This window comes from Melospiza georgiana, chromosome 22, assembly GCF_028018845.1.
Source record: "Melospiza georgiana isolate bMelGeo1 chromosome 22, bMelGeo1.pri, whole genome shotgun sequence".
Taxonomy (NCBI): Eukaryota; Metazoa; Chordata; class Aves; order Passeriformes; family Passerellidae; genus Melospiza; species Melospiza georgiana.
Window position 1 is genome coordinate 6849566 of NC_080451.1, and position 23737 is coordinate 6873302.

Here is a 23737-nt window from a genome sequence, read left to right on the forward strand (position 1 = left end):
TTTTGGGATTTCACCAGGCTTGCTTATTATTTACAGAACGTAACTTGAGACAGTAGAACAAATTTTTCGATTAAAAAAAAATCAAGTGGTGTGGAATGTTTTTAGCTGTGCAGACCAAACAAAGCAGTTTGCCAAGGGGGTGATGGATTCAATCCATGCAGTTCAAGCCCAGCACCAGTGGCACTGGGTTGGAGAACTGCTGGCCTTATCACCAGGAAGGGAATGATCTGTTATCACCAGGATCAGTGTCTGGGGGCACAGTGAACACTGAATTGTGCTCTGAAGTGCTTCTTCCATTTAAAAACAAAACCAAAACATAAAACCTCGGCTCAGAAATTGCCAAACCTTCAGAAATCCATTGGGGTGCCCTTTGTAGCACTGGTGCTTTTTCTCTGACCTGCTTTGAGCCAAACATTAGAAACCAGTGTTCCCTGAAATTACAGTGTCTGTGGGATTAAAAGGCCCTGTTCTGTTCCATTAGGGTAGTCTTGCTTGCAGTGCTCCAGATCCCTCTTCTCAAGGAAGTAAAAGTATTAGAGAGGCTGGTGCGTTGAATATTACAGAATTATAGAATATTAGAGAGGCTGGTATGTTGAATATTACAGAATTACAGAATATTCGAGAGGCTGGTGTATTGAATATTTCAGAATATTAGAGAGGCTGGCACAGGGGAGTGTTAGTCTGCAGGATGGTTCCTGTAAAACCCACTGCACAGTGCAGCTGCTCTGTCCCAGTTACCCAGCCTTCCAAGATGGAAAGTTTCAGTAAAACATTATTGGTTGGCCACTGTTAATTAAAACCCACCTAAGGCTGCAGGCAGTCACTCTTTGAACTTGTCAGTAGGTGCCATGGAGAGGTTTAAGACCCAACAGGGGCTTCTTTGATTGGTGATTTTTTGCCATTTTCCTGGTTTGGGAAGTTAGAAAGAAGGACAAGCAGCAAGGTGTGAATTATACTGGTTGGAATTCTTTAATTTCTCTGGAACTTTTGTCTCAACATTTTGCATTCATGGAGGCAAACACTTCTGTTTATTGCTTTGTGAGACTCTAATAGGTAAAAGCAGGCATGTGTTGTTCACCTCTTGTGTAGGTTTAGAAAGACAAGAATGGTTCAGGTGAATCCTAAGGAATTTAAGGGGCAGGAGAGGTGACTTGTTCTAGAGCCTTAGAACATTAATAGCACAGCTCTAACCACTGCATTAAGAGTTGTCAAAAACTTGAAGGAAAACAAATTAAAAAAGGGTGCCCAGGCTTCAGGTATGGGTCAGGGGAAAGGTGACAAGGAAATGAGGCTGCAGAGAAAACATCTGCAGAGCGTGGACCCCAGCAGGTGAGTGCTCTCTCCTGGTAGTGGGCAGCTTGAAAAGCAAGATAATGCTCCATGGGGCTTTCCTCCTGTCCCTGGATCAGACAGGCTGGAGTCCCTTGTGCAGGGTTTTACAAAGAGTCAGGATGGGAAGGGAGAGCACTGACCCAAAATGGTGCATTTGGCTGGGAAATTTGTAACAGCAGTAGCCTGGAGGAGCTGTGAAATAGCATGGAGCAGCCCCAGAGTGATGCTGCTGGGAAGGGACAGGGAAAATGAGCAGGGCTCAGCAGCCTGTAACACAATTCTTCAGGGGCAGGGCGTTCCAGGAGCTTGAAGGAATTCAGAGTATTATTTTTTAACAAAATTCTGCTAAGGGAGGAACCAAGCCTGCAGTTCTGCAGTTCTGTGGCCAATATCAACCTCTGATGGCTGCCAGCCCACAAGTGTGTGTCCTTCTTATTGTCATTTTTAATAGACACACAGAAGGGTAAAATATGTTAAACCCTGCTATGGGGATCCTAATTAATGAGGATTTTACTTCTGTCATGTTCCTATTACCAAAACCATGGAGTTTGCAGTTTCCTGGCACTGTCAATGGTGAGAGCTCTCTCTAGGCTTTTGCACACTTTCTTTAGAGCAGTAAGAATAAATTATCAAATCAGTAAAACTGCTGATAAATATATCCCAAAACCTTAAGAGAGTGTGCACTGCTTAGGTCACTTCTTCCTGCTAATTTAGCTACTTCATTGTAGACAAAGTTCTTCTATTTTTATTATTGCTTCGTTCTGCGTCTTATAGAAATGTGTGAGTAGACACCACATCTTCCAGATCTAAGTATTTGTGAAGACCTGGGATTTTTGAAGGCTTTGCATTTCAAGAAGCCTAGAAGTCAGCGTGCAGGCAGTGGCAGTGGCAGTTCAGGCTGCAGCAGGTGATTCCTCTGTTCTGTCTGTCTGCAGGACCAAGGCAGAGCGAGTGCGGAAGCCCCGGTGCTGCAGGGGACCCCAGGGGCTCCTGCCCCGCTACCTGGAGAGCCAAGCAGAGGGACAGGAGCAGCTCTTCAAGCTGACAGACAACATCCAGGATGAGTTGTGAGTACACAGCCACTGCCACAGCTACCCTGAGCATTTCTGTTCTGTTTGCTGCTATCATGATGTGAGTACACAGCCACTGCCACAGCTACCCTGAGTATTTCTATTCTGTTTGCTGCCATCGTGTCTTCACATCTAAAACTGCCTCACACAGACACATGTTCAGTTCTGGGCCCTCACCACTGCAAGGACATTGAGGGGCTGGAGTGTGTTCAGGGGAGGGAATGGAGTCTGGGGTACTGGATAGAGGAGCTCAGCCTGGAGGAAAGGAGGCTCATGGGGACCTTCTGGCTCTCCACAGCTCCCTGACAGTCAGGCTCTGCTCCCACAGAACAGGGAACAGGATGAGAGGAAATGGCCTGGAGTTGCACCAGGGGAGGTTCAGGTTTGATATTGGGGTAAATTTATCCATGGAAAGTCATAAGGCCCTGGCACAGCTCCCCTGGACAGAGGTGCAGTCACCATCCCAGGAGGGACTTAAAAGCCATGTGGATGTGGCACTTGGGGACATGGGTTGGCCTTGGCAGTGGTGGGGGAACAGTTGGATTTGGTGGTCTCAGAGGGCTCTTCCAACCCAAATTATTCTGTGATTCTACAGGGGGAATATCAGTTTGGATTGGAGTCTAAATGCAGAATTCATCACTTGCCTGATCTCCACCATAGTTACTGATGAGCTGTGTCAGGGCAGGGTGCGAGATGCTGTGTGTGTCACCCACCAGAGCATCTGCCAAGGCAGAGGGTCACAATTGCTGATGGTGGGGCTGGCAGAGGGAGGTACAGGTTCAGCAGGATCACTTGGTGTCACCAGTGTCACTGGGCAGGTTCCATGTGCCACTCCAGGTTCTGCCTCAGGCAGAGATTGCAATCTGCCACTTGTCACCCTGAGTTCACATTTGGGGTATCCTGTTTCCATCTCCTTTCAGGATCTTTGTGCCTATTCAGGATGGCTCTGGAAAGAGCAATTTGTGACCAAAAACAATCCCTGGTGTAGCCCATAGCTCTTCAGTGGCCTTTGTCACCAAGTCACACTGTTCATTCACTGTGACTCTGGCTATTAGAAACATCACTCAGCAGGAACACAGTGTTTCTTGTCATGGAAAAGAAATACAAAATTATGCCTCTGACTTTTATCCTAGTATCATAATCAGAAACACATTTGAAGACCTGATTATTTGCATATTTTCCTTCAGAGTTAAATCCATAAAAGGGGGTTTAATACCTTGCTCTACTGTTCTAACTAAATGTTTCCACATTTTTTTCCAGTTAGGCTCGCTGTTTCACTTCTGGAAAATATTGTGTAATTACTTCCTGATGTTGTTAAGAACCCCACAAATTCTCCAGAGATCTGGTTGCTTCTACTTTGTTCTACTGGATCATGTTTCATTTAATTTTTCATTTTATTAATTTGAGATATTTTTAATAGTGTAGATGTATGGGTTTAAAAAAAAAAGTTGTATCTTGCAGTGATATCTGAAAAGGTTAAAAATACCAGTTTTAAGAGCTTAACACTGAGAAAAAAGAAACAGCTGGCAAGAGCAAAGGTAGTGGTGCATGACTCAAACTTAGAACAAAATGTAGAGCCTGAACTACAAATTAGCTAATGTTTCTGGGCTTCTCCATTAACTCACTGACCTCTGTTTCCATTCCTCAGAATATATACATGCCACCAGTAAAAGTCTTTTAAGGAGAAGTTCATGCATCATGTGCTGCCCTTGGAGAGCAAATGCAACCCCTGGTCAGTGCCCAGGTGCATCCCCTGGGCTTGGGAGCAGCTGTCAGTGCCCCTCAGTGCCCCATCTGTCCCCATGGGTGTCCTGGTGGCATCCTGACCCAGCTGGACCTGGTGCCTCCCTCAAACACTGTGTTTGATGTGCCTGTTCAGGGCACCAGGCTGTTCTTCTGCAGCTGCTCTGGGTTTAAATTAAGTTTTCTGCGACACTTCATAAAAAATGTCACTCTCCATCCTATTTAACTCATTTCAAAGGCAAAACTTTACCCTGAAGTGTTTGAACTCCAGTGGAAAACTGCAGGGCAGGTGCTGAGTCTGGAGCTCTGTTCATGTTGTCTTTCACCTGGGTTCCTCTAAGCCAAACTCCACTTTTCTCCCAGTTTGTTTTACTTGAAGGAACACAGTTTTTTATCTTCCTGGAGCTTCATCCGAGCTTAGAGCTGGGCAGAGCATGTTCCAGGCCCTTTTTAATGAGGCTGTGTCCTTCCCAGCACATGACAGTGTGGGCTGGAGTTGGTGTGAGGGCAGGGACTCAGCACAGAGGGGAAGTGCAGAGCAGTGTCTTTGAGAGGATTGGAATACAGAATTACTGCAGTTATCCTTTTATACCACAAAAAGAAACTATGGCCTGACCTCTTGCCATATTTTTGGCTATTAACGTATCTTTTATAGCTCTGGGTTTATTTAACTACAGATCAGAGTAGCTTGTGTGTGCAGTGATATTTAGCTGGGAGAGCCAAGGGTGCATTTGGAGATTTGGGAACTCTTCTGTTTACCAGAAACACTGAGTTAGTGACAGAGGTCACTGATTTCTAAGCCAGTGGAGGATTCTGCAGGGTGTGAGGACAGCAGGCAGGTTTGTATGAGCAGTGGCTCAGGGGGCAGCAATTGGGAACCTGCCTGACAGCAGAAAAATCCTCCTTTACAGATGTTTGTGAACCCTGGGGGCTGCTGGCAGAGCTTTTTTACTCTGTTTAGCACTGCTCTATTACTCTGCTCAGCTATGATTCCACATTCAATGCTGAATTTTCCAGCTTTTTTAAAGCCCCACTAATGAGGTTCATTTCAGTTGTAAACCAGAAGTGGGGGAGAAGCATTTGTGTATTCAACTTCCATTTCACTTTTGCACCTTACATTTGTTCTTTTCAGCCATCATAACTCTCAATATTCCTAACTCACTCTTCTCTCCCTCTTCCTATTCATCACTCAGCGTAATCTCCCTGGGGAAACCTGCTTGCTGCTTAACCTCTCACCCCTTGTTAAACAGCTAATTTCTCTTTTCTGCTACTGATCCTGGCAGCAGGTTCAACTTGATTTTGGTTTTGAAGGCAGGGAGGTGTGGGTGGGGAGCAGAGAAGCACAGGAGAATTACAGGATAGCTCTTGTCATAAATGTCTGCAAACCTTTCACGTACCAGCTCTGGAACTGAATTAGTTACAATTTGCTTCACCATTAGGACTTGCAGTGCTCCAGAGCAAGGAAATTACTGTTCCTAAGTCCTTGTTAAAGGACATTTTAATGTGTACCTGTAATGCCCAAAGCTGGTGGCCAGGCAGGCAGCACCAATATTTGATTTACAGCATTTGATTTACTGAAGTTAATTGCAATTAAGCTTCAGCATTAGGATTTGCAGTGCTCTGTGACTGTTCACAGGGGTCTGAGGATGAGGGAAGAGACAAGGATCTGACTCCATATTTCAGAAGGCTTGATTCATTATTTTATGATATATATTATATTAAAACTATACTAAAAGAATAGAAGAAAGGATTTCATCAGAAGGCTGGCTAAGAATAGAAAAAGAAAGAATGAATAACAAAGGCTTGTGTCTTGGACAGAGTCCAAAACAGCTGGACTGTGATTAGCCATTAATAAGAAACAACTCTATGAGACCAATCACAGATCCACCTGTTGCATTCCACAGCAGCAGTTAACCGTTGTTTACATTTTGTTCTTGAAGTCTCTCAGCTTCCTAAGAGAAAAAATTGTAAAGAAAAAATTTTTTCAGAAAATATCATAACTGCTGCAGTGCTCCAGAGCAAGGAAATTACTGCTCCTAAGTCCTTGTCAAAGGACATTTTAATGTAATGCCCAAAGCTGGTAGCCAGGCAGGCAGCACCAATATTTGATTTACAACATTTGATTTACAGCATTTACAGCAATTTCACTTACTGAAGTTAGTTGCAATTAAGCTTCAGCATTAGGACTTGCAGTGCTTCAGAGCATGGAAATTACTGTTCCTAAAAGACATTTTTATGTGTACCTGTAATGCCCAAAGCTGATGACCAGGCAGGCAGCACCAATATTTCATTTACAGCACGATCTTTGTATAAATAGATGAGGGCGTCCTTCATTAGCTCCATATCCAAACAATTTAAATTAAATACAGAGGAATTGTACACTAAATATTCTGATGGCGTTCTGAAGGTCACAAACAGCTGATGACACTTGTTAATTTGCTATTTTTAGCTCTGAGCTAACAATGCTTTCCCCCTTTATTGCAGCTTCATCGCCGTGGAGAACATCGACAGCTACTGCGTGCTCATCTCCTCCAAGGCCGTGTACTTCCTGAAGAGTGGAGACTTCACAGACAGGGACTGCATCTTCCTGGAGGTCAGATACGATGACCTGTACCACTGCCTGGTGTCCAAGGACCACGGGAACGTCTACATCCAGCTCACCAAGAAGGCAGTGAACACGAGCAGCGGGCTGGCCATGCCCGGCCCCTCGCAGCAGCGGCCCATGGTGAGCACGGGCACCCTGGGAGCAAAGGGATTTAGGCACCTTTCCCCCTGGGAGCAAAGGGATTGAGGCACCTTCCCCCTGGGAGAAAAGGGATTTAGGCACCTTTCCCCTTGGGAGCAAAGGGATTTAGGCACCTTGCCCCTGGGAGCAAAGGGGTTTAGGCACATTCCCCTGGGAGCAAAGGGATTTAGGCACCTTGCCCCTGGGAGCAAAGGGATTTAGGCACCTTGCCCCTGGGAGCAAAGGGATTTAGGCACCATTCCCCTGGGAGCAAAGGGATTTAGGCACCCTGCCCCTTGGGAAGAAAGGGATTTAGGCACCCTTCCCCTTGGAAGCAAAGGGATTTAGGCACCCTTCCTCTTGGAAGCAAAGGGATTTAGGCACCCTTCCTCTTGGAAGCAAAGGGATTTAGGTACCCTTCCCCTTGGGAAAAAAGGGATTTAGGCACAAGTTTTGTTCTGTCAGCACTGGAAACAGCTCCTTCCCAGGTTTCAGTGGCTCCCTGAACTCCTGAGAAAGCTGAAGAAAGGAAAACACTAAAATAGTCCCACAGGCTGCAAAGTAACAGGAAGAAACCTGTGTTTACCTGTGAAAGGCTTTTAACTTTTACCCACATGGGCACTTTGCTGTCTGTTCAGTCTCCTGCTCCATGCAGCAGGTTTACTGTGAGGTCTCTGGTGCTGGAAGCAGTGTTTATGCTCTGTGCCATTTCAGTAGTTGCTCAGGGGCTCTTTTACAGGCTCACCCCTGACCCAGGGCAGTTCACATTCCAAACAGAGCAGCCAGATAAAAGGTGGGAGGGGAGGCAAGGGAAATAACCTCAGATATGGCACAGAGTTCCTGAATATCTGTGTGGGTACCTGGTGCTCCCTCACCCTCCTTCCTTGCTCCCCCTTAAATGCTGAGAAGGAAACTCCACTGAAACCTTTCAGTTCCTTACCTCAAATCTAAAATCTACTCTGTTTTAGCTGACAGCAGGAGCACATTAAGAAAAATCCCCTTTCTTTCTGCAGGTGAAAGTGAAATCAGAAGCTCTGGCAGTAAAGGTGTCCCAAGAAATCAACTATGCAAAGAGCCTTTATTATGAGCAGCAGCTGATGCTGAGACTTAGTGAAAATCAAGAGCATCTCGAGCTGGACTCTTGAAAATCCATTTCCTCACTGCCAGGAAGAGCTGCAAGTACCAGGCTGGAGCCAGGACTGTGTGACCAGAGAAGGAAAAAATATAATTTTAGTATTTAGAGAAAACAAAAGAGGTGGCTTTTCTTTTTTAAGCACTAGTTGTATACCAGAGGTGTAGCTGCCACAGCTTTGGGTCTGGGAGAAGCCCTGTATTTTGCTAACATGTATATATGTACAAGTGTCATGTAAATACAACTGCAGAGGGTGTTGGTATAAATATGAGTCTGTTTACTGTGTAAAGAAATTAAAGGAGCTCTACTGAGTCATACTGCACTACCTGACAGAAGCCCTTCTCTCTCTCTGTCTTTTTTTTTTCCTTGAGAAAATTGATTTTCACAGTACAGGAATGTAGATAAACCTTTAAAAAATAAAATCAAGAATTAATTTCAGCTTTTGGAGCACAGGTGTCCTGTGGTTTAGAGCTTTAACACCATGAATAGGGTGCATTAACACTGTGATATGGGGGCGTTGGTTGGGTTGTTTGGTGGGCTTTTTGTTGTTTTTTTTTTTTCTCTTAACTCACTAATACAGGTAAATACAGGAGACCTGGTCTTGCACTGAAATGTGAGCCTCTTTTTTAACAAAAAAAATTGTATTTTGGTAAATAATACAGGGAAGATTCAGTTCTACATTCACAGTCTGCATCTCAAAGCCTCTTTTCTGACTTGTTTTGGAAGTAGTTGAAGTGAGCAGCCTTGGAAATTGAACATTTAACTTCAGATTTTCCTTCCCTCAGGTGGAGGAAGGGTGGGGGGAGAGGAGATTACCAGCTTGTTGGACTTCACAATATCTTGAGAACTAAACTTCTAAATAAAAAAGACAACAATTTTTTCCCTGATGTTGTACAGCACATTGGTATTTGTCTCATTAACTGTGACCACACTGAAGAGGGAGCAATGAGTGCTTTAAACACCTTTGACCCACAGGAACTGGAGCCCTCAGTGTCCCATTTCCTCCCTGGAGGTGCCAGGTTTGGGTATGGAAACACAACTCTCTGCAGAGTAACTTGCATTTTAAAGTGTGACTTCATAAACCTTTTGATGCAGTGTAAGTAGACATTTTAAAAGGTAAAATAAATTGAAGGTAAAATCCCTTCATGAGAATATTTTGCTGCTGAAGGTTAGAAAGAAGCCACTTCTGAGCTCTTGTAAAATCCTGGGCTGCTAAAGGTGGGGAGGAGAAACAAGGAGCAGTTCTCACTGCTGTGTTGGGCACTGCAGGGGATGGATGGGGTGCTTGGGGTGTGTAACCACCCATGAGGAATCATTGAACAGTGGCACCCTTGGGATGCTCTGAACTCAATCATTTGTGTGAAAAAACCTGTCCAGCTTCAAGGTGTAGTAAAGAGTAGATGAAATATCACCTCAGCAGGGCAGGAAGGAAGAACTCTGACTGGTAGAGAGACCCACACAGCGTGGAAATGGCACCTTTCCATGTCTTCCTTCTCTCCTCCCCTTTCCTTACCTGTTATTCCAGTCCTCTCATCCCCTTTACCCATCACATCCTTCCCTGTCCTTCCTTTTCCCAACCTTTCCACCTTTCCTCCTCTTTACTGACCTCCCCCTTTCCCTGCCCTGCCCTTTATTCCCTTTTTCTCCCCTTTTCTGTCCTGCACTCTCCTCCTGCCCTTTTCTCCCTTGCCCTTTTCCCTGGCCCAGTTTCACTCCCGTGCTCCTGCAAAGGTGAAAAACTCCAAAGGTGTGTCCCCACTGGAAACAGCCCCAGGACAGACATCAGACAGACAGACAGACAGGCATCACTTGGCTGCCCTCTCCTGAGACAGAAACTGTCTTCACTTTCTCAAGGCATGGAAGTAACTGGAAAAAAAAAGAAATTAAATTTTAGGTTCCAAAGCCAGGGCTGAAGTTGTGTGTCCTGCATCTATGGCATGGTCATAGTTGAAAACTCCTTTTCCTTGCTTGATCAGGAAGGGATCCATCCCTGCTGGGTCAGGAATGATCCTGTTCCCAACAGCTCCTGCAGGAATGGGAGCATGGGGCAGACATTACCAGCACCCTTCCCTGCCCTCTGCTCCTGCCACAGCCCCAGAAGCTCAGAGGGATCCCAGAAGCTCAGGGTGATGATCCCAGAGGGTTCCCAGAAGCTCAGAATGATCCCAGAAGCTCAGGGTGATGATCCCAGAGGGATCCCAGAAGCTCAGAATGATCCCAGAAGCTCAGGGTGATGATCCCAGAGGGATCCCAGAAGCTCAGGGTGATGATCCCAGAGGGATCCCAGAAGCTCAGGGAGATCCCAGAAGCTCAGTGTGGTCCCAGAAGCTCAGAGGGATCCCAGAAGCTCTGGGTGATGATCCCAGAAGCCTATTTTCTCTTCAGTAAAATACTTTGCAACATCTTAGCCCAACTATTCATATTTTTTAAACTTTTTCTCTCTAAAGCACTGTTTGGTACAAACCTGCTTCCTCCAGTGCACAACCCACTCAGATTTGCTCTCTTTTCCTTCTCAGAGGAACCCACCTTGATTTGCTGCTCACAATGACTTTACCTTGCGTACCTCATGCTGAAAAATCAGGTTTCAGTGAATGTACTCTCTTTAGATTGTTGCACAGATATTAAAAAAAAAATAGCAAAGCAGAATTGAAGCATATTTGAATTAAGAGTTGCTCAAAATCCACTTATAAAATTTTCACCTGACAATAACACTGTGCACATCTATGCATCTGTACTACTTTAAATATATATATCACCCACCCCCAAATGTACATACACTTCAAAATTCTCTTGAAAAGCAAAGGCTGTGTTCCAAACTCTCTATTCCACCCTCCTAAACTTCCTAAGGTTGCTGCAAAGAAAGAACAACCTTAATTTTCTGAAAATACATACCATAAAGCAAAATATAATAGTAATAGTAATAATAATAACAATACTAATAATACTAATACTAATACTACTACTACTACTAATAATAATAATAATATAAAAATTAGCCCAGTGCTTCAGACTCCAGTTTGGATTGCTGCAGCATTCCAGCTCGACAGCACACTCTTACTCCACACTGCTTTATTTTATCAAATGCAGGACTGGGACAAAGCACTTCCAACTCCCTTTCTGTTACAGGTTTGACTTTCTTGCAGCCCATTTCTTACAGGTCTGGGAGCTTCGGGGCTCAGGGCAGCTCAAACCCATCTGCTTTCCCTGCCACAACCATCCCTGGCTGAGGAAATTTTGTTAACAGGACTCAGAGCAGTTTGCCCAAACTGTGGAGTTTTTGTGGGTCTCCAGAGCAGATTTTCTGGAGTGGGAGATTGGGAATTGGGAGCTGGAGTTGAGAGCTCAGCCCCAGCTGGGTCTGTGAGCAGCCTTGGTGCAGGAGAGGGCAGAATCTGACAAGGATTCCTGCCAGAAAGAAAAGGTTACTCATTAACCACTGACAAACACTGGGAGGAAAATAATCATATTGTTTTGCTTAGCAGAACCACAGCACATTTTTGGCCAGAAATACAAAATGCTGTGGGTGCAAACTGCAGTTCCCTTAGAGGGGTCAGCTCTGCTCAGGGCCTGGGGACGCTCATGATGAGCAGAGAGCATCAGAATCCCAAAATCCAGACTGGTTTGGGTGGGAAGGGACCTTAAAGAGCAACCCAGGCTCCCTGTGCAGTGGCAGGGACACCTTGCACTGCCCCAGGCTGCTCCAAGCCCTGTCCAGCCCGGCCTGGGACATTTCCAAGGATGGAAATGTCATTGGAAATTTCTGAGGCAGCCACAGCTTCTCTGAGCACCCTGTGCCAGGGCCTGCCCACCCCATGAAGGGCACTATTATGTATTATAGGGTGGTTTATGTATTATATATAATATATTATAATACATAATGTTATATATTATATTATATATAATATAGGGTACTATTATATATGATAGGGTGTATTATGTATTATAATATATATTATATATTATAATAATAATCTTATATTATATATTATATAATATAGAATACTATTATAGGGAGTATTATGTATTGTATATATAATATAATACAATACATAATATATTATATATTATACATAATATATATATTATATATTATATAATATAGAATACTATTATAGGGAGTATTATGTATAATATATTATAATACATAATATATTATATGTTATATAATTTTATTATAATATATAATAAAATTATATATTATAACATATAATATATAACATATATTATATATTATAACATATATTATATATTATAATATAGATAATTTTTATATATGTATATAAATTATATAGAGTGCAGAGTGTATTATGTACTATTATATATATATATATATATATATATATACACATACACACACACACACATATATATTTATATAGGGTGCAGGGTGTATTATGTATTATAATACATAATTCATCCATAGCACAGTGTCACAGGGGGCTGGCTGGTGTGTGTTTGGGTTTTTGGGTTTTCTCTTCCTGACTCTGCACTGCCCAGCCCTGTGCTCAGCACAAAGTGTGGGTAAAAGCAGCACCTCAGGCTGCTCTGGGCTGACTCAAAAGCACTGAAAGGCCATGGGCCAAGTAAACAGCTTCCATGTGCATTTCCATTTTGGATAAATGGCTGGGTCACCCAGAGGACAAGGGCTGTGGATGGGAGCTGCAGAACAATGGGTTCTGATAATGCCAGCAAAAAAAAAAAAAAAAAAAGAAAAAGAAAAAAAGTCCCCTGCACGCTGCAGCTGCAGAGGAATTCTAATAAATAAAGGAGAAATCCATCATAGCAGCTATCCCTCAGCCCTGCAGACACCACAAAAGCAAACATTTGCTCTGCCCCAGGAGGGTGACTCACCATTCCTGAGGACTGCTTTGGCAAACAGCTGACATCCAGCCCCACAAACCACTGGGTATCAAAATAATGATGTTGCAAAAACCTGTGCCTGCATGCAGCTTTAATGGGAGGGGAAAATCAAATCATTTTTACAATTAACTCACCATTTGCATGGCCAGACTGCCCCAGCCCCTACAGCAGGTCCAGCAGCAGCAGAATCACCACTGGCATCTCCCCCCTGCCAGTGGCAATTCCAGGCCCTTCCATTCATCCTTTCCTGGATTTCTTTGACTCTCAAAGTATGAAGGAAGCAGTATTTGAGGTAAACATCCCAGAAATCTGAGGATTCTATTCAGCACACCTTCTATGCCAGAAGATGTATTTATTTGTGGTGTAACAGCGCTTTCATGATCCCTCAAAGGATTATCCAGAGACAGAATCCTTACATCTTCATCCCCCAGTTCAGACCAGCAAATGTTCCAGAATTTTGTGCATAAATGGGTACAAATCATTATTTCTGACCTGGTCAGTCAGTACAAGCTGACACCAATCATGATATTTATAGTCACACAATTGTTTGGCTTGGATGTTTCCATGGATCTACCCCTGCTCTGGGCAACCTGTGACTATTCCTCATCCTCATCGCAAAATTTCCTTCCTTATATCAGCTCTGAGTCTGCTCTCCTTCACTTTAGGACCACTTTCCCTTCTCCTACAGCTGCAGGCCCTGCTAAAAAGCTTTATCCCCACCTTTCCAGTGGCCTCCTGAAATAATGGAAGGGGCTCTGAGGTGTCCCTGGAGCTCTCTCTGCTCCAGGCTGGTCTCCAGCCTTCGGAGCATCTCTGTGGCCTCCCCTGGATCTGTTCCATGATTTTCCTGAGCTGAGAGCTCCAGGATTTCCTTCCTCTCTGTTTTTGGTGCCTCTAATCTGTACCAGCTTCAGTGGACAATAAGATGTCACCTTCACATGGGAACTCCTTGTTTTGTGGCAGTTGTCATTCCTTGATATTACTACTCATGCATTTTGCTTCACTAACTCTAATCCCAACAGCCCATCCTGTCCATAAAAAAAATAAAATATTTTAAATCAGATCAGTGTCTACCTGGAGAAAGCCTGTGCTGCTGATAAATCCTTGTGAGCAAAAATAAACATCTGCCAAGGCCATAATCACAGTGAGATCACACCAGAACTGACATTTATAAGCAGGTTTAAGAGCCAACTCCCCCACTTTCAGCTTCCTGATTTCTAACAATAAAAATCCACGTTACACAGAGCAACTTCACTCACCTTTCTCTCCACAGACACCTTTTCCCTCTCTGAGCACGCACCAGAGGGAGATCAACATGCAGAAGAACATGAATTTATACACCTGTGACCGTGTTCACAGGGCTCTGAGGATGAGGGAAGAGACGAGGATCTGACTCCATGTTTCAGAAGGCTTGATTTATTATTTTATGGTATATATTACATTAAAACTATACTAAAAGCATAGAAGAAAGGATTTCATCAGAAGGCTGGCTAAGAATAGAATAGGAAAGAATGATAACAAAGGTTTGTGGCTCAGACAGAGTCTGGGCCAGCTGATTGTGATTGGCCATTAATTAGAAACAGCCACATGAGCCAATCACAGATGCACCTGTTGCATTCCACAGCAGCAGATAATCAATGTTTACATTTTGTCCCTGAGGCCTCTCAGCTTCTCAGGAGTAAAAAATCCTAAGGAAAGGATTTTCCATAAAAGATGTGTGTGACATCCATCACCCAGAGCACCTTGGGCCATGCAGGAATCCCCCAGCAGTGCTGGGAGCTCCCCCAGCCCCAAAGAGCAGCACCCATGGTCAGAGCAGAGCCCAGGGCATCAGTGACAGCTCAGCAGCTCTGCTCCTGTGCCTCAGCTCGTGTCTGTATTCACCCCAAGGTTATCCAGTGAGGATTTGCTGTGGGTTCCAGCGGAAATAACCCCCCCAGAGCACAGGGATGCACACCCACACCTCACACACAGAGCAGGGAGCACTGAGAGAGGTTTCACTGCAGCTTCCCACACAAATCCTGGTGTGGGCACCACTGCTGACAGAAAACCATCACTGAGTGACCATGGGCACAGTCCCAGGGGCTGAGCCTCCACAGAATCCACATCCACAGAATCCACATCCACACCTTTTGCAGGGTGCACCCAGGGAGGACCCTCCCAGCTCCCCCAAGCACATCCAGAGGAGACAACGAGGCTGGAGAGGGGCTGGGAGCACAAACCCCGTGAGGAACCACTGAGGGAGCTGGGGGTGCTCAGCCTGGAGAAAAGGAGACTCAGAGATCTTATCATTCTCTGCAGCTCCTGAAAGGTGCCTGTGCTCAGCTGGGGCTGGGCTCTTTCTCCAGACAGAGACAGAACCAGAGCACACAGTCTTGAGCTGCACCAAGGGAAATATAGGTTGGATATTAGGAAAAGTTTTTCACAGAAAGGGTGATAAAGTTCTGGAATGTTCTGCCCAGGGATGTGGTGGAGTCACCATCCCTGGGAGTGTTTAACAAAGCCTGGATGTGGCACTGGGTGCCAGGGTTGAGTTGAGGTGTTGGGGCTGGGTTGGACTCGATGATTTTAAGGTCTCTTCCAATCTTGTGATTCTGTAATTCGGTGTTTCTATGATTTGGTGATTCTGTAATCCTGTGATTTGGTGTTTCTGTGATTTGATGATTCTGTGACTTGGTGATTCTGTGATTTGGTGATTTTGTGCTTTGGTGATTTGGTGACTCTGTGATTCTGTGACTCTGTGATTTGGTGATTCTGTGGCTTGGTGATTCTGTGATTCTGTGATTTGATCATTCTGTGATTTGGTGATTTGGTGACTCTGTGATTCTGTGATTTGGTGACTCTGTGATTTCGTGATTCTGTGATTCTGGTCCTTCTGCGCTTTGGTGTTTCTGTGATTTGGTGCTTTGGTGTTTCTGTGCTCACAGCCAGGCCCAGGTTTCCACCCCACAACCCCAGAACAGCCTCAGAGCCCCAGGACACACCGGGAGCGTTTCTGGGGCCTGGCTCCTGCTCAGAACAGAAATATTTCCCTTGGCCCGTGCGAGCTGCCGGGACAGAGCGAGGCTGGAGGAGCCGGAGGAGTTTCCCATTCCCCCTCCATTACTCTTTTTGATTGGCACTTTAATGAGGGCGCCGGGGGTCGCCCCCCTGCCAGGGGGCCGGTTCATGCCCCGTTTATCTCACAGCCCATGTAAGACTAAAATAACACGCCGGGCTGAGTTTCACTGCCTTGTGATCCCCCGGCCCACCGTGATGGATTGAGTGACTGCAGCAAGCTGGCAGCTGAAGTGTGTTGTAACAGGATCTTTCTGTCAGCGCAGCACAATGGATTTGCTGAGTCCCGGCCTTTCCAAAGTTCATTTTCCAGGGGGCTGCAAAGTGTTAATAAATAACACAGCAAAGGTCATGCCAAGCTTCCCTTCCCCTCGGCTGCCCTGTGCCAGCTCCAGCACTTGCCATAAATCCACCCCAGAAAGGTTCTCAGGCTTCTCTTTTGGGGAGCTCATTCTGCTGAGCCAACATAGTTGTCTTGATTTTTTAAGATTTTCCGAGCCTTCTGATGTTTACATTCTTGTAACAAACTTTCTCACACTCTTTATGTAAATAACTCATTGTTTTGCGTTCTTTTATAGAAGAAATTTGGTGCCCAGTGTCATTGGAGAGGTGGCACTGTCACCCTCCAATCCTTTGTCACTTTGAAAAATCTATACAAAATAAAAATATTTTTAAATTTACATAAATATATTATATTTATATATTATAATATAAAAATATATTATTAAAATTATATTAATATATAATATAAATAGATTATATAGTTATATTATATATAATGTATAAAATATTATATATAAAATTTATATATATATATATTATTTTTTTTAATCTATAAATATTGAAGTCAGAAATTAAAAGCTCTCTTTTTGGGAACTGCCTTGAGCTGTTTTATTTTCCAGCATCAGTCTCATTACATGGTTATGACAATGGGAAGAAGCCACCAGCTCACATCCCAGGCAGCAGACCAAGAACTTAATGTTACAACTTACTTTATAAGTTTTTTGGCCAATCACACAAAGCAAAAGCACATTGACAGTAGTTCTATCCAACCACTATAAGCACATGTCCCTTTGGTTAAAACAATGCTTGCTTATTTCATATCCAATACCTGCTTGGGAGCCTTAAAACACAATGCACAGAGCTTCATTGTTAAGCTTAAAACTTGCTAATATCTTGCTAGATAAACTTTTCTGTAGCTTAGAGAGTTCTTCTAGACAAGCGTTAATCCACAGATCATTGTTCTATTTGTCCTTGCTTTTCTACAGTTTAAATATTTTTTCTGCTGACCAATCTCATGGCTGCTGCTTAGCTCTAATCACAGTTCTGCTGTCTCTGAGGCCTGCCCTTTGCAGCTTTCCCAAAACCCTCTGGTTTTGTGGATTCCCACACCTGGGAAGCTCCCCTGGAGCTGCCAGGGTCCCTCTGCCTCCCTGTCCCACCCCAGCTGCATCTGCCCCTACAGCAAACCCTAAATGCAGCAGCCAAGCCCCAAATGCTGCTCTGGGGAGAGGCAGACACACAGACACTCACACCTCACCTCAGGAGAGGGCACCCTGAGCCCACAGGCAGAGCCTGGGAAATATCAGGGAAAAGGAGTGGGTGGAGGAGGGAGCTCCAGGGACCAGTGGGAGGATGCTGGGAATCAGGAACAGTGATCTGAAGAACTGGTAACAATTATTAGGATCTTTATTTTTGGTATGAATCATCTCAGAGACTCATCATTTGAATGATGTCACTCAAGGGGCAGTGAAAAATGCAGCAGAAGCCTTGACAGGGGTTTGGAGCCACGGTGGGATTGGCCAAACTGCTCTGGGAAACTTCACCAACACATCCAAAAGGGAGCAGGGTTTGTGGAGAATACACACTCCGACAGATCAGACAGGCAAATTTGTCTCTGGCAAGGTCCTGGTGTTACTTGGAGCTCTGATGAATCTGCCTGAACGGCTGGAGAAGGAGCAGCCCCACTTATCTGATGACCTTGTCCTTGCCCTGTCCCATCCCCGAGGGTGGAATTTGTATTTGAAGCTGCAGGTTGTAAAATCAGCCAGGCAGAACCATCCTGAGGGAACAGACCCACACCAGAACAGCACCACAACAGCCCAGAGCCAGCAAACAGAGAGAATTTGAACAGAATCTGCTCTCTGGGTTCATCAAACCCACCAGGAGCTCCCAGCCCTGCAGGGGAAGGGGAGCAGAGGTGCTGCTGCCTTGTGCACATCTCAGCTCCTTTTACCTTCTTAAACATCTGCAGGAGAAGGAGAAACTCTTTGATTAACAACCAGCAGCATCAGCAGGCTCAGGAATTCAGCAGTAACCACATCACAACCTCATCCCTTTCCCCACACCTTCCACATAACACACCTCTCTTCCCAACCATTTCTGCCAACATAAATCACCTCCATCACCCAGCCCATGCCTTCTTCTCACCTGTGGGCACATTTCTGGATGCTCCTTTGCAGCCAGGCACCCAAAGCTGGCAGTGGCTGAGGAGCTGGGTGTGGACAGACATTTACAGGGAGCCCCAGGAATATTCCAGCTCCAAAATGGGGATGGGAACCATCCCTGTGTGAAGAACAGGGCAGGGGCAAAGCTGAAATTACTCAGTGCTCCAGGATGCTCTAAGCTTCCTGAAGTCAGGGATGATCTCCAGGCTGCTCTGCCCTTTCCAGACACAGCTCCCATCCACCATCCAGAAGTTCACTGCCAGAAGGAGCTTCTTCAGAGGGCTCTACAGCAATTTTTTTTTACTTTTTAGACTTTTATGGCATTCAGGCACACACAGAGAAGAATACAGGACTAGGCTCCTGGAAATATTGTACATTAGAGAGCTGCTGCTGGTTTCAGACCTTCCTTACCTCTGATGAGAGAAAAGGGAAAAGGAAGATTAGAGAACCCTGGAGCTGCAATTTCAACACAGTGGTTTTCAACCCAAGATTGAAGCAATGCAAGGTCCTGCTCTCCAACAGACCTGACAAACCAGAGATTTAAGAAAAGACAAAAACCTTGAGGCCTCACCACTGTGCACTGATTGTGATGGAGGAAATACTTAAACCCCAGAACTTTAATGTGCTTGGAGCTTCCTGGGGAGGAGGGAGTGGAGACCAAGGGGATTCAGGGAAGGGTCAAGAGAAGAAATCCAGCACTGGGTTCCACACATGCACCTGGAGCAGAGCCCATTTCAGCAACGTAATGGGAGCTTGAGCCAAGTACACCATGTTGAGTTATCAGCATCTATTATTAACCTAAAAAATTAACCTTAATGGTTAGCACAATGCTCTGTTTTTGCAACATCTGTCAGCAATTATTTGTATTTACTTGCACTGCAAATGCAGAAGAGAAGTCAGAGAAATAAACACCAGAATTCCCACCAGTCTTGTGTTTTCCCACAAAGAATCCCTAATCATTGCTGTTTGGACTCACATTTGTTCCTTGCCCTCTCCAGTATGTGTGGGAACCCAGAGAACTGGGAATATTTCTGTGTCTGCTCTGGGGTGCCCTGACCCCCAGGGCAGCTCTGATTCTGACCCTCATTCATGGAGAAAGTTTCCTAAACTCCAGAATAGGAGGGTGTGAAATAGCTTACAGAGAGCAGTGTAGGTGTATCACTTGGTGAGAAATTTGGGTTTTGGGATTTTTAGTATGTGGTGGATGGCAGCAAGATGGAGGGCACAGGGTGTTGTCCTGGGTTTCTTCTCCATGGGTTTGGGGGCATTTTGTAATTGGGCAGAAAAGTCCCCATTGCAGCTCTGTGGGATCAGTTATTGGGTTAAAAGGGAAAATAATCCAGGTGTCAGCTCTTAATTGGACAGTTTAGTCTGAAAAGCCCTTGTACCAAGAGATTGTTGGCCATTTTGTGCCTCCTAATGAAAAGCTGCTGAGCTCACAGTAGTCAGACTTTTACTGATAAGAAATAATAAACACCTAAGTGTGAACATGAACTGCTGTCTCAGTGCCTTCAATCCCAGAGGAACCCACAACTGGTGCCACCACAATTGTGGAATTTCTTCCCTCTATGACCAGTAACCATCAGTCCTCACTCACCCTGCAGCAAACAGGGACCAGCCCCTCTGCAATTAGTGGTGTTCACTTCAGGGCTCTTATGGCAGAAATCAGAGCTATGATATTCCTTGGATTCAGAGCAGCTCCTGCTCTCCTGTCCCTGTTAGGCTGGATGTGACACACACACACACACATGTGATCAGGGTCCAAGAAGAAAAAAGTTTTTTGTTCTGAGTGCTCTCCAGCTTATATACCCTTAACAAAGAGTGATCTTAAGTCATTAATTACATCACAATTACTTATTATATTCATCGGTGCAGAGCAATTAACGTCAATATAACTGGCAAAAGTTTTACAGAAATTTAATAGAGCATGTATACATATTTACTTACGCACGTAGTCTGATTTATAAAAATTTTCACGTACCTTTCCTAACGTGTTTCTTTGCTGACAGCCTTGTCTCCTTCCTTGCTGTGGATACACTCAGAAATCATCAATTGTTATTTGTTCCATTGACCCAGCTCTCTTGCAGCCCCTCCAAGCCGTCCCTCGGCCGGGAGGAGCAGGGGCAGTGCTGCAGTGGCACTCCACCTGTGCAGGGCAGGGTGAGCAACAGGTTAGCCGGGTGAAAAGTTCACTGCAAGCTGAGCTGTCTGTTTCTCTTGCCTAATTTATCCGATATTTGGCTAACCTTGCTCTGAACCCAGCCCCCAGACCCCCTTCCTCCCATCCCTCCCCACGGGCCGGTGTCAGCCAAAGGCACCGCCTGCAATTCTGCAATTCCCTTCCCCTGACCCTGCGAGGGGAGAGGGGGCTGGGACACAGCTCAGCGCTGCTCTCGCCGTCGTTATTTATGCTCCGAGCCTCAATGAGAGCAAACACAAAAGCCCCGCAGTCAGCAGCATTGCCTGACACGGTGCTCCAGCTTATCAGCATCCCCAGGGCTCGGTGGCACCTCCTGAACCCCATCCCCACTCCTCCCTGCTCTCCTGAGGATAAAACGCTTCCTAAAGGAGCTCAGGATGGATTCTTGACCCCCTGGCACACAGATCCCACACCCACAGCCTCCCCCACGCCAGATACCCCATTGCCTGACACGGTGCTCCAGCTTATCAGCCTGCCCAAAGGTGGGTGGCACCCCCTGAACCCCCTCCCTGCTCACTCTGCACCCTCCTGCTCTCCTGAGGATGCTCAGGATGGATCCCTGACCCCCCTGGCACACAGATCCCACACCCACAGCCTCCCCCATGCCAGACACCCCACTGTGCCCATCCCCTCATTGCTGCAGCTCAACACCCTCAAAAGGAACCTGGCAGTGAATTTAGATTTTGCAGTAGCTGCAGCGACACAGAACGTGAGCAGGGAGACCCCAAAGGGCTTTTCTCACCCCAAATCCCATAAAGTCAGTGGAGGAAAGGCTGGAGGGTATCAAGAGGTGCCACTTCTGCTTTTTGGAGAGCAGGATTCCCTGTGATTGACTTTCTCTCTCACCTCTTGGAACAATCCTGTTCCTTTTCACCCACCCATGGCTAATTCCAGCAGTTCTGAAGAGGGGTTAAAATCCTCAACAAACTTTGCACAAAGGATTCCCTGCGTGGAAATTATATGTTTGTTTTTTATTATATTTGCATCCCTGACCTTTATGCATCCATAAGCTGCTCACTCTGCAGAATCCAGCCTGAATCCAGCCAGAACACAGCCAAGGTTTGTTCAGAAGCTGCTGTGCAGTTTCCCTTTGCCTGGTAATCCACAGTTTCCCACCCATCCCACCAAGAATTGGGTGACAGAACCCCTGACATTGCCCTGGAGTGAGGGCAGTGCTCTGTGACCCCCTGCGCTCCCCACGTCAGAGCCCAGAGCTGGTGATGCAAACTGCTGGCCTGGCTGGTGGAACACGAGCTCCTGGCAGGCTCCCCTTGTTTTCCTGCTGTGCTCAGGACTGTTCCCAACACTGCTCAGGGCAGCACAAAGTGCATTTGACAGGCTTCTCAATGAACTGGGCACAGCTTCAGAGCAAGGCACCAACCAAACCTGCTGAGCTGTCCCTGCTGCCCCGAGCAGCTGCTGCTCCCTTTGGGGTTCAGCCTCAGGCTCCCCAAAATCCACATGTCCATTCCCACCTGCTCCCTTTGGGGTTTAACCTCAGGCTCCCCAAAATCCACATTTCCAATCCCACCTGTTCCCTTTGGGGTTCAACCTCAGGCTCCCCAAAATCCACATTTCCAATCCCACCTGTTCCCCTTGATGTTTAACCTCAGGCTCCCCAAAATCCACATTTCCATTCCCACCTGCTCCCATCTCCCTGCCTCTGTCAGAAGTGACTTTTAGGATGTGCCTCAGATTCTGTGGATGGAGCAGAACAAATGTGCCCTGTAAATCTTAATTTTACCATTTTTTGAGCTGACAAAAGAACCTCAGAGCTGTGCTGTGGCTTTGATACACCTGAGATGCCTCGGGTCCAGGAGAGACTCTCAGACAACAACAACAACTTTGTTCTTGTTCTTGTTCTTGTCCTTGTTCTTGTTCTTGTTCTTGTTCTCGTTCTTCTTCTTCTTCTTCTTCTTCTTCTTCTTCTTCTTCTTCTTCTTCTTCTTCTTCTTCTTCTTCTTCTTCTTCTTCTAATTCTTCTTCTTCCTGTTTTATTCTCCTTCTCCTTCTCCTTCTCCTTCTCCTTCTCCTTCTCCTTCTCCTTCTCCTTCTCCTTCTCCTTCTCCTTCTCCTTCTCCTTCTCCTTCTCCTTCTCCTTCTCCTTCTCCTTCTCCTCCTCCTTCTCCTCCTTCTCCTTATTATTTCAGTCTGTATCATCAGAGTGCCCAAATCTCCATTACAGTGTGTCTGAGCACACAAAATTCCTGTTCCCACTGACAGGGAGGGCAGGAACAGCCTGACAGCTTTTACAATAAGTGGAAATTCCTTGTGGTCTAAGAACAATATTAAACTTGTTTCTCTGGGTCAGCAGATGACCTTGCCTTGACACATGGCTCCGTTTCTGTGCAGGCAGTGAAGTCTGGCCAGGTTCTGATGTGGGCACCAATTCAGTGACACCATCCATTCCAAACCTCACCACTCCCACACCAAAGCAGCAAAATACCACTTTACAAAGAGTAATTTCAAATAAAAGAACGCAGGCTGTTACAAAGCATGTGATCCACCCTCCCCATCTAATGCTCCCTGATTTCAAAGCATGAAAGTTGCTGAGAAGAGACAATTAAAGCTGTCAGGAGGACATGAAACTTCAAACTGCTGCATAAATAAACTGAGGACACACAAAAACTCCTCACCCACATGGCATCACTGCCCTGGTCCTGCATTCCTCAGCAGCAGGGCCAGCACAGCTCCTCACCTTTGCCTCAACAGAATTATTTATAAAATAACTAACAATGTATAATTTCACTTTCCCTTATTTCCCTTTCCCTTTTCCCTTTCCCTTATTTCCCATTCCCTTTTCCCTTTCCCTTTCCCTGCCTTGCTGTGCCCGTTCATTACCCTGAGGTGTTTCCTTGCCCTGCAGAGATGTCCTGCAGGCCCTGAGCATCCCCAGGGGCTCAGACAGACAGACAGACAGACAGACACCCTGGACAGACCCCTCAGCACTGCAGGGAGGACAGCACCCACCAGGACGGGGTCCCTTGGCCGTCACCAACCATCCTCAGGCAGGTCCAGCACCTCCAGAACAACCACGCCATGAACCATCCAGAACATGTGGGATCCATTAGGGCATTTCAGAGGAATTCACCTTCATTGTTCCCCCTGAAATATAAAGGTTATAAAACTTAATGGCCACATGACAAGGAAACTATATGAAACACTCAGAGA

At 45.6% G+C, this 23737-nt stretch overlaps 2 protein-coding genes across 6 annotated transcripts in view; one reads left to right on the forward strand and one right to left on the reverse strand.

Moving 5' to 3' along the window:
- Positions 1-8887, forward strand: part of VPS13D (vacuolar protein sorting 13 homolog D) — a 101260-nt gene extending 92373 nt beyond the window's left edge. For all 5 annotated transcript variants that reach the window (XM_058039179.1, XM_058039181.1, XM_058039180.1 and 2 more), the window contains 3 exons: positions 2268-2399; positions 6630-6870; positions 7884-8887. In XM_058039179.1, coding sequence (XP_057895162.1) covers positions 2268-2399; positions 6630-6870; positions 7884-8015 — 505 coding nt within the window. In that variant the 3' untranslated portion in view covers positions 8016-8887. The remainder of the gene's footprint in view (positions 1-2267; positions 2400-6629; positions 6871-7883) is intronic.
- An 11442-nt stretch (positions 8888-20329) lies between these two features.
- Positions 20330-23737, reverse strand: part of DHRS3 (dehydrogenase/reductase 3) — a 43440-nt gene continuing 40032 nt past the window's right edge. The window contains exons 7-8 of the transcript XR_009115506.1: positions 23537-23671; positions 20330-20512 (exon numbers count right to left, since the gene is read on the reverse strand). The gene's annotated coding sequence lies outside the window, so the exon portion shown is untranslated. The remainder of the gene's footprint in view (positions 20513-23536; positions 23672-23737) is intronic.